At 49.0% G+C, this 10,850-nt stretch overlaps 1 protein-coding gene across 2 annotated transcripts; it reads right to left on the bottom strand.

Moving 5' to 3' along the window:
- Positions 1-3,848: 3,848 nt before the first annotated feature.
- On the bottom strand, positions 3,849-9,889 carry LOC307246031 (endoplasmic reticulum protein SC65-like). 2 transcript variants are annotated; one of them, XM_080021814.1, is made up of 7 exons: positions 9,383-9,889; positions 8,644-8,793; positions 8,376-8,547; positions 6,224-6,352; positions 5,881-6,026; positions 5,653-5,736; positions 3,849-5,132 (listed from the first exon to the last, which is right to left on the bottom strand). In XM_080021814.1, the coding sequence occupies exons 1-7, from the start codon at positions 9,860-9,862 to the stop codon at positions 4,986-4,988; spliced, it is 1,308 nt and encodes a 435-aa protein (XP_079877940.1). In that variant the 5' UTR covers positions 9,863-9,889; the 3' UTR covers positions 3,849-4,985. The 2 variants fall into 2 exon arrangements, with proteins under 2 accessions (XP_079877940.1, XP_079877941.1); XM_080021815.1 differs by lacking the exon at positions 8,644-8,793.
- Positions 9,890-10,850: the final 961 nt, after the last annotated feature.

The raw sequence follows: 10,850 nt of genomic DNA, 5'->3' as shown, positions 1-10,850 counted from the left end.
GCTTTTCCACCTCCTACACCCTGAGCGGGGCTCGTCCACCATGGTGCCTGTGCCTGGTGGTGTGGTCAGGTGCCCTTGCAGGTGGTCTAGCACGCAGACCACGCTGACGTCAACAGTTTTGAATGGTCTGACGTGACACTTGGTGCCTCTCACCTCCCTTAAATGTGCCTGGAGTTGAGTGGCATCATCCTGCGGTTCCTCAGGGCACTGTTCACAATGAAGCGCTCATCAGTGTGGGATGTGGCCAAAGCACGTCCACTTCTATGTCTTTCTGTGACTCTTCCAGTCTCTGTATCTCTGTTGCAACCTGCTGATCACACTCTGTGACGCTCTAAGCTCAGTGGCCACTTCCCTCTGACAACATCCTGTTTGAAGCCTCGCAAGGCGAGGTGCTGTTGATCAGTTGTTAGGTGTCTTGGTCTCATGATGTCAACATGTGAACAGCATGATGAAGAGGACTGTTAAAATAACAATTCTAAATGAACTAGGAAATGTATTGGTGGATTCATGGATCAAACACCTGTTGTGAATTTTTCCGTTCAGCTCCTTGTTGGAGAACAGCAAGTTGTGCAAAAAGTACTGAAACATTGAACAGTTGGACATGTGCATTCAAAGGTTTAGAGAAGGTCAAATTAAGTTCACCTGTAAAGGTTATAGTGAATTTTAGCTTCATCCTGAAATTTCACCCGAAAGCCGAATATTCCTAACCTGACCACACCACCAGGCACAGCCATCATGGTCTTGCAGGGGCCAGGGAGCATTGACGCTGGACGAGGGACCAGGGGCCTCAGTGCTGTTCTCTGATGAAAGTCGATTCACGTTGAGCAGAAATGATGGAGACGTCAAGGAGAGCGCTACGCATCAGCCACTGGTGTCACCAGACGAGCCTTTGGTGGTGGTGGTGTTACAGTGTGGGCAGGTGTGTCGAGTCAATACAGAACTGCCCTACACTTTGTGAATGGTACAGTGACAAGCCCATACTACCTGAATGACATCATTCATCCAGTCATTGTGCCCCTGCATGAACAACACAGGCCTCATTTCATCTTCATGGACGACAACGCTCCAGCTCATGGAGGTGGCATCATTAGGGAACGGCTGCTGGAGACTGGGGCACCTCAAATGGAGTGGCCTGCACTTTCTCCAGACCTGAATCCCATAGAAAACCTATGGGATGAGCTGAGTGGCCGTGTAGAGGCTCCTAACTCTGTACCCCAGAACCTCAATGACCTGAGGGCCCCCTTCAAGAAGAGTGGGGGGCCAGGCCTCAGCGGACAATAAGTCGACTTGTGAACAGCATGAGACGTCCTTGTCAAGCTGTAACTGATGCTCAAGGCCAAATGACAAGTTATTGAGACGTTGACATTTGTTGTTGTGGTAAACCCACCACTGTGGTTGGCTTTTGTTTCAGCAAATGGTTTGAGATGAGGAAATCACCATTGTATCTTCTACTAAAGTGCTCTACTTTCATCATAACATATCACTGTAGCGTCAACTTTTTACATTTTCCATCAATTTCACCCAAATGCCAAATATCCCAAACTTTTTGTGAGTAGTGTGTATATATATATATATATATATATATGTGTATATTTAATCATATCTCAGTATATATAATAATATATAAGCAGTTTGACCGGTGCCATTGGAACCAGATGATCAATGTTCTTTACTTCACCGGTCACTGCTTTAATGTGGTGGTGGCTCAGTGAATATAATTCTTGTATTGCGCTGTATTCTCAGTGTTTTTCATCTGATTCTCATTCGTCCGTAAGGTGTGTTACGGCCTCAAATTCAGTTTACACGTTTGACATTACTGAGCATTTTCCTGATGATAGCGCACATCTTTCATTTTTTTATATTGTCCATATTTTCGGGCTTTGGAAAATTGAAATGATATGAGAAACCTTCCTTGAAATGATCTCCTGGCCCCACTGACAACCACAGTAAAATAGACTAAATAAAATAAATTTAAAAAAACGTGGTTAATGAGCAAAAACTCAATTAGATAATGTTCTGGGCCCATAATGATCCACTATAAAAAAAGGGAAATTCGAATCCAAAATGTTTCCCAAAGGGAAATCCAAACTACAGGACAGCCTTGTATAGAGCACGTTTCAGTGCTGTTTGCACTTGGTTTCCTCATCACACACATAAAGAGTCATGAGGGGGATTTGACATTCCAACTGTAAAGTTTGTGTGTGGAGCTCTAACCCTGGAAAATGTCTGACCTAGGAAACGCCTTCCAAGCGGGGCTGGAGGTGGGCCGCTACTCACCGCTACGCAGCACCAGGACTTTTACCTGTGCGCCGGCGACGGAGCCGGGGAGGCACCGTCAAACATGTCGCACGTCGTAGTTTTGGTCGGAGCGCGGCAGCCCGCTGGACCGCCTCTCTGCCGGGCGTCCGCGTTTCTCCAAACAAATAAATTTTACTCCGTCTCCTAATACAGCAAAAGACGCGCGCGTCCCGCGAGGCGACTGGCCCTCGCCCCCCGTCAGCAGGCGAACACGGGGAGCAGCGGCACCGTCAGCCACCTCCGCCTCAAGCAGGAGGAGAAGCGGCGGGAGGCTTCAACAGAGTCTGCTCTCCCTTTGAGGAAAATACAAAAAGTCAAAGGATACTACGATGACTTACTGTCCCCGCACTGCAACTGTTTCCCGAGTTTGACGAATCAAGTTTCTAATCTGATGGATTACAACGGAGACGGTGTCGGAGAACGGACGCCAAACGTGTCTTCGTTCACCTCAAAAGCCCCGTCTCAGACGTGACGCTGGACGGGCATTTTGAACAGACCCCACAACCAGCGCAACGTCGTCCTTCCTCCCTTTTCTGATCTTCACTTATTTTGTTGGAACCTGTGAGTCGAGGACGTTTGTCTCTAAACCCTCCTCAGCACGTTTTCCGACTCTCGGGCCGGTTTTGGGGAACCGGCGTAGAATAAAAATAAAACTTTAAAAAGTCCATGTTGTCGAGTGAGAACATTTGAACACGCTGGGAACGTTCTCAAACTCAGCGCCGAACAGTGACCGTGACCCTGTGAAAGCAAACGCTTCATTACGTACAACCATAATGTGAAATATTTCCCTTGTGCTTTGAGCTCCTTCTCCTTCCTTCCTTCTCTCGTCACCAAACTCCAACATCTTTCTTCTTGCGTGGGGGGAAAAATAACACCGTTTGTTTTTCTATTCAAATGTTTCAAGGGGAGTATAGAAGAGCTTTCTGTTCATTCTGGAGTTCTGTTCCCCGAAAGGAGCCAAAAGCTCAGCTCGGGATCTCGTCACAGCAACGCCATTGCATTCGGAATTTATTGATTTAATTTTACTTCACTGTCATGTTGCTTCGTCTCAGACAGGACCATGTTGGTACAATCTCATTATTATCATTATTATAATTATTTATTTTACTTTTTTTCTCCTTATTTTTCTTGCAAGCAGCAGTATTTATTGTCATTTCTGCAGCTCTTTGTAGGAAACAAGCTTTTGTAGACCAGTTCAAATGTTTTAAAAAGCTTTCGGAGATTTTGAGTTAAAATCTCAATATTCCGACGGCGCAGTGCGACGGAACGCCGTTAGAGGGAAAACCCTGCTATTTTTTAATTATCGCTCAATATTACGGTCGGCTGCAGTTATTCTGACAATACTGGATCCATTTTCTGACGTCGATCACTCAAAACAAATAAGGTTCAAATGACGCAGAGTTTTCCTTTCAGGCCGATCTGACAAAAATAATAATAATTGTAACTGGGATTTATATGGCGCCTTTCAGGAACCCAAGGACACTTTACAATGGAAAGACAAAAAACAACAAAACAAACCAGGCAGCGGCGTAATAAAACAAGCCAGGGTAGAAAATCGAAAAAAATTAAAATAAAGATTAAAAAAACAGATAAAATCAGATAAAACATTACAAACACACTGTAGCGGCCGTGAAGTGAAGCCTCCACAGATTAAATATCATTTAATGCATTTGTGTCAATAGACAAACAACCGATACGTGAGAATTCCCCAAAACACAGATGTATCCAGAGGTGTCCCTCAGCCTCAGGGACGTGTGTGTCACGTCTCTAATCAGCTGCTTGTGTTATTTAGGATGGATGGATGGATGGGTGGATGGATGGATGGGTGGATGGATGGATGGGTGGATGGCTGGGTATGTGGGTGGATGGATGGATGGATGGACGGGTGGATGGATGGGTGGGTGGGTGGGTGGATGGTGTTTCCTGCACCGCTGGACGTTATCTCCCTGTGGCAGCGCATCCAGCTGAAAGCATCAGCGCAGGACGACAGGACTGTTGCGGACGGGGGGAAGGGACGTCCTGGAGGTTAGGGATTCATGAACACGTCAACTGAAAACAAGAGCATCAAGGTACAATTATCATCAGAATATGCAAAAGTACTACGTGGGAAAGCAGAGTTTGACGGTGGCGTCGCTTGTTTTGCTTTTTTCCGTTTCCTACTGCTTCACTGGGCGGAAAGTGAAAAAACCTTTTATCAGCTCTTATCCTGTTGTTTTGTATTAACTTTGTTTTTCACTTATTTCCACGTATTTCATTTGTAAAATTTGATTGTAAAGATGAGAAATCGAAAAACATTCCCTGAGGGTGTTTATTTTGGGAGTCTCCAAAGGTGGAAAAAGTGTTAAACAGTTATTCTCAAATAGTATCAAGTATTATAATGGCATTGAATACTATAGTATAAAGTATAGTTAAAAGTACTACACTGAAACTGCCCCGTGTATCACGTACTTGTTGTAGTAACAGCAGTATTTTAAAGAAAGGGCGTTTGAGTCTCCACTAAAACGTTTGGACCCTTCATCAACAGAACGACGATGGAACAAGCGACGCCAGTGACATGAAGCAGCCTGTAAGTATTCAGGCGTCAACGTGTTCTTTTGCGCTCAGTTTGGCCCTTCCCTGCTGCCGTCCCTTTCCACAGGCGGGTGAGGAAGCGCGTGGAAGTGAAGTCTCCTCGTGCCCGGCTCGCCTCACGCGGGGGCCTCCCCCGTGTCCCCCTTCCCGCGGGGCTGCCGCCAGGCGGCGCAGAGCGGCTCCTCATAGTCGCCCGGGCCCTCGAACTCCGAGTCGGGGGGGTCAGCCGCGCCCAGCGCCGCTTCCTCCGGGCCCCAGAACTCCTGGAAGACATGAGCCCAAAGAGGTCGGGTGCGTTGAAACGGGTGGAACTCTGCGGAATGTGTCGGGTGGAGCTCCACCTCTGGAGACGAACCAGTCAGTTTAAGACGACCCTCGAGTGGCATGAGGACCGGTGTTATTCTGAGGTTTGTTTTAACGTGTTATGATAGACTACGGCTCCCTCTAGTGGTTGAAACGTACTTCATTAAGGAATTGGAAGAAGCTGGTCTCCATTTACTGCTTTCCACAAACGTTTCCTGCGTACCACAAACATCATTCCAAGAGTAAATAGAAATGTCAAAATATTTCAAATGAAATTTTGGTTGATTTTATAATACATTGAATTGTTTGTTATCATGGTCCACAGCCTCCCCCGTTGTCACCCAGTGTGCATTGAGAGCCGCAGGAGTATTTTGAGGCAGCGCACGGGGCCATGAGGGGCCAGTTTGGTAAATCCACGCCACAAGGTTTTAGGTTTTGACAACAATTACGACGGAAAACGTGTCGGTTCTCCACTATCACCTCATCATCCAGGCGCAGGTATTTCTCCGCAAATTCCAGCATCTGTTTTTGTGCGACCACCTCCTCGTGGTACTTCAGAGCCTCCTGTTAAGAAGCAACACTTTCAACACGGTTGAGCAGACAATAACGAAAATGTGATTATTGACCTGTCATGGGAGATGGAATAGGAATTCCAGGGGGAGACACGGAGAAAGAGCAAAGAGGCGGAGGTTGAAGGTAAGACCTCACCGTCCTGGGGGCGAAGTGGGCGGGCTGGAGGCCCCACAGCTGCCGGTAGGCCCGGTAGTACAGCAGGTTCTCCTTCATGACCTGGTCCTCGGGCTCCAACAGGAGGTAGGTGGAGGCGCAGGGCACCGCGCGGCCGCCGTCGTTCACTGGTCGGGGAGAGCGCAGGCGTCACATTGAGCTGATTAGCGGTGAAAATTAACGAAATCATTGTGGCGTGAGAGAGGCTCAAGAGGAACTTGTCCGGCGGGCTGGATCGGGCCCTTTCGAACCCCAGCTGAAGACCCGGGGTGGAGTTGCCCTTTAAGCCCCCTGCGCTTGGCCCTCCAGATAAGCATGGACTCACGCTTGTAGTAAGCGTACTGCAGGTAATGGTAGATCGTGGCCAGAAATCTCTCCACGAAGAAGCCTCCGACGTTGGGCGTCAGGTTCTCCTCACACCTGGACTGGCACCTCAGGGCCTCAACGTGGATATCTGCGGGGCCAACAAAGTGTGAGTTTAACTTTTGGACGTTTTCTTTAACGCAGAACAAACCGGCTTGCTTGCTTCGGCTTCACTGCATAGGGACGTGACGTTAGACGGTTGCTATGGGTCGCTATGGACTCCGGTTTACATTTTTGGAGGATCCCGTCCATGCAGTTGCGTTGAGAAACCGCTAAAATGGAGAAAGGAAGGGAGAAAAAGAAGGGTGGAGGTTCCACACAAGATGGTTCCAAGGTTTTGTGTGGCACTTCTCCACCAAACAAGACTCCCAACGATGCCGGCCGTCGTTCACATATGAGCGATCCCCAAAATACGGCCGCTTGCTCCAACAATGTGATGTCGGCTTCACGTTTGTTTTGGACTCTACAAGTAGACTTTAAGGAGCCTGAATCTCCTCTGATGGACTGTGGCAGCTCCTCCTGCCGCACGCCCTCCGGGTGGCGCTTTCAGGGACCTCCAGCAGAGACACAGGCGACAGGTTAGAAAAACAGCAATTTATTACAGAGGGTGGGCGAGCTGAAACAAGCCTGGAGCAGATGGACGTCATGTCACGACAAGAGCTCCTCTCCTGAGAGTGTGGGGATGGGGGTTCAAACTGTTGCTCGAAAGACCCACTGACGAGCAATAGGTGTACAGCCACCCTGATCCAGGCCCCAATTACCTAGACCGGTGTTTTTCAACCTTTTTTGAGGCACGGCACATTTTTAGGTTCAGAAAAATGCCACGGCACGACACAAACCAAAAAATGTTACGAAATGACACATTCCAGCCTAATACAGTACATGTAACACTCATACTCATTGGGTGTGAAACCTGGGCCTGTTTCCACGAACACAAAGCTGATGTCCTGGCAGGAGCTGAAGAAAAGCTCACACGGAGCTCTTCCTCAACAGCCCAGTCTCTCTGTTTCGGGTTTTTAGGGCAGTCGAGTTGCAATGCAAACACCCCACTGACGCGTATCTTCTCAGTACAATATTTTCGATGCCTGCAGACCTGTCATCAGTACGTCTGGCTGTCGTGTCACCTGAGAGAGGGACTTTGGCTATTTCTTGAACTGCGTCAGGTCCGAGCGCCTCCTTTCCAAGGGCTTTGCAGGCAGGTGGTGTCAATGTCTCTGCCACAGTGGGGGGCTTCTTTGATTTGGCTACGAGTTCAGCTCCTAAGCAGCTTTGAGATCTCTCTCTCTCTCTCTCTCTCTCTCTCTCTCTCTCACACCTTTGTGGTTTTTCTCATTAAAGTTTCCTGTTTCTCAGTGTGTTCCCGCAGGCAAACAAAGTAGTCGTTGTTGTTGTTTTGAAGTGACGGGTGTTTGCTTTGGAGATGGCGTTGAAGCTGGCTGGGGACCATGGCGCTGTGAGACGGCTTCTCCTCACACACCAAGCGTAACGGAGGCGCTGCAGTCGGATCGCCGGTGAAAGTAAATCCAAAGCAAAGATAACTTGGGCTGTGCAGCCTGTGCTGCCAGCGCTTTTGCTTTCTTTTGACCACCACTCGTACTCGGCATCTCATCCGGGTTAGAATTTTGACCGGGACCCAGGTCAGAGTTTGCACTTTTCCTTCTCAAGTATTTGTCCAACGCTGTCGCACTTGTCGTCACCGTCACGTTTATCGAGCGTCACTAACTCTGCTGTCTTAATAAGGTCATGAATGCACTCCCTACTGCCCCCCACTGACATGGAGGAGTATTACTCTACCAGCCACTACATTGCTGGCACTGGCACTGAACAATGACGTGCAGTGACTAAATAATATTTTTTTGGGTTATTAAGTGAAATTGGATCATTTCCCACACAGTGGTTGAAAATCACTGACCAGGACAGGTGTGGCCGCTCCAACCACACTATTCCCACACCACCACATAGACTTTTGGTCAACTCTAAACAGTCTGTATTGAGAACTGTCACAATGGGATGTTTCTTGTGATCCGTTGAAATGAAAACAGGTCAAATCTTTTCCCCTCAAACAGATTTTCAACGGCGTTCTGCCTCCTCCTCCTTCCTCCCGCCGGACCAACCTGCTGAGTCTGAGTACAGGTCCCTGCTTGGCCACAGCACTTTGGTTGCTTCGCATTCCCCCCGGCACAGCTCATGCTCGTGGAGGTAAAGCCTCAGCGTCCTCTCCATGTTCCCGACACCTTTCCTGTACTGTCCGGCGCCGATGAGTTTCACCGCTTTCAGGAAGGAGACCTAAAAAAAAACGAACAAAAACAAAACAAACAGGAATTAAAGAGTCGCCCGGGCTTCACCGATGACATAACGGCCGAGTTCCATTCCTCCCGGTACCTCGTGAGGTCGCTCCTCCTGGTCGTTGAGGTAGCCCTCCAGGTCGTACTGCGTCCCGTGACCCTCCATCAGCTGCTGGAGCTCTCGGTCGTCTGGGTTCCTCTGGAGGAAGGTGTGGGCGCAGGGCACGGCCCGCTGGAGGTCGTTCAGCTGGTGGGGAACGGGCCGGAAAGAAGCGTGTTTGAGCCATGAGGCCACGCCTCCTGAGTGGCTGCTACTGCACTGAAGGCTTCTCCCTCTAGTTCAGTACCAGCCACTCAGAATGGCCGTCCCCAAGCTCGAGATTTCCAGTCATTCCACTCAGACGAGCACAGACAACCAGCCTGTCAAGGAGCAGCCAGCTGCATCTATGTCCCAATACAATGGATAACACTATGCATAATATAATATCTATGTGGAATAGAAAACATCATTGCGATGGCAACTTTAAAACAGTCACAGCTATTTATTTGGGCTTATCACACCCCCAGGAAGAGGTCCATATAAGGATGACCTTTATTGGCCCGCCATGCCAGGCACTCTGTTGAGCCTCGTTAGTATCATGGGCATATCATCATGAGAACTAACATTTTTGGGATATTTCCTTTGGCAGGGAACCTGAGGCACCGAGCCACTGAACCACACACAGTTGATTTTCGGATGAGGACGGTTGGAAGGACTTCAGGGTTTCAGCCGCAACTAGCGATTTAAAAGACCACAATCTTTGGAGTAGTACGATATTTTGGGGCTTCTAGCTCACCTCGGAGTGTGCGAAGTAGAGGACTCTGTAGGGCGACCTCCTGTCGAAAGCATCCATCACGTCCTTCCCTGGATGGGGGAGTGAGAGCGCCGGGTGGAGCAACCTGCACCTCTTCAGACACGCCGCTCTCCTCCAGGCGTCCCGGGGGTTTCCCTCCGACCAGGACCCGGCTCCGCGGAAACTGAGCCCGAGCACGAACCCTTCCCCGGATCCGCTGCCGCAGTGCCGGACGCAGTGCCTCACGCTGTCCCTCAGCAGCCGGTGCAGACGCAGGCTCAGCTCCATGGAACCAATGGATTCCGTCCAGTTTTGTGCTCCGTACTGGTCCAGAGCGAGTCCGTAGGCGGTGCCGAGCGGCACCAGATCGGATTCTGGGAAACGTCGGAAGCTGTAGTTCTCAAACTGAGCGACGGCCGCACCGATTAACAAACACACCAGCAAGCGGTGTGTTCGGAGGCAACCATGGTGATGGGCGACCATGATGGATCTACATGTTAGAGGAGCACAGGGGCCTCCTTTCCGGTGCAGGACCGTCTGCGGGTCTGCAGAACAGCTTAGGGGTCCGTGGGGCTTCAGGCATTGGTCAGTGAGAAGTTCCCGTCTCGGATTTCCTGCAGCTGTCACAATGGAGATTCTTTTTTTGGTGTGTGTGTGTGTGTGTGTGTCATCCAAATAGACATGTAGGGGGAAGAGCCATAAGACGGCTGTGGACATGGAAGCCGTATTTGATTTGGGAAGCAGACGATGCGAGACGTCAACAAAGCCACTGTGCTTGTTGACCTTTGGGACGAGGTGGGAGGTCCGGGGTCAGGGAGTGACATTCCAGTCTGGGATTGTGGATCCCAATAGATTGTTTGTCCGAATAGAAAGGTGTGTTCTGTGGGTTCCTGCAGGCGTTTGGAGCCCCAGTCAGAGGGCCCCTGGATGATAAGCCACTTGTAATGTGCTCGAGGTGTGAGCCCCCCCCCCCCCCCCCCCCCCAAGCCAAAAGGTGCTCCACATCATGAATGACAAAAAGTCACTAAAGCTTTATAATGGAAGCCCAGAGGGAGCTTCATTAAAATGATGTGAAAATCAAAGCTGTTGTTGAAAAACGTGGAGTGGAAGAGCTGCTGTACAGCTGAGAATATCCAAATGTTAATTTGAGATTAATTTGAGAATCAAAATGAAATATAAACAACGTAGCCTCATCTTACGTTCAGGCAAGCGCTATCCAAGGCACAATGAGAATTACTGTAAAGTGCAATTCTCTATGTGAACATTTTAATGCAAATGCTATTACTGCAACTGAACTTCAAATGTTCCTCAAACACATCAACGCGTGTGTGAAAATGATAATGCAGTTATGGAATTACATTTTAATTTGACCACAGTCCCCTCCAGGCCCCCACACTGTATTTATAAAGGCACTTGAATTAAAACACTCTTACAAACCACAGCGGAGGGTGAATTAAAATAAGCAGAAAAT

Source organism: Zeus faber, assembly GCF_960531495.2.
Source record: "Zeus faber genome assembly, chromosome: 20".
Classification (NCBI taxonomy): Eukaryota; Metazoa; Chordata; class Actinopteri; order Zeiformes; family Zeidae; genus Zeus; species Zeus faber.
The sequence above is the reverse complement of the archived record's forward strand: the minus strand, read 5'-3'. Positions and strand labels throughout refer to the sequence as shown.

Bases quoted from the DNA above. Each gene is read 5' to 3' on its own strand.
- LOC307246031 (XM_080021814.1), bottom strand. From the start codon at position 9,862: ATGGTCGCCCATCACCATGGTTGCCTCCGAACACACCGCTTGCTGGTG. The intron at 5,737-5,880 runs GTGAGGTCTTAC...GCTTCTTAACAG, and splicing joins CCCACTTCGCCCCCAGGACG to GAGGCTCTGAAGTACCACGA. The intron at 5,133-5,652 runs GTGATAGTGGAG...CATGTCTTCCAG, and splicing joins ACCTGCGCCTGGATGATGAG to GAGTTCTGGGGCCCGGAGGA.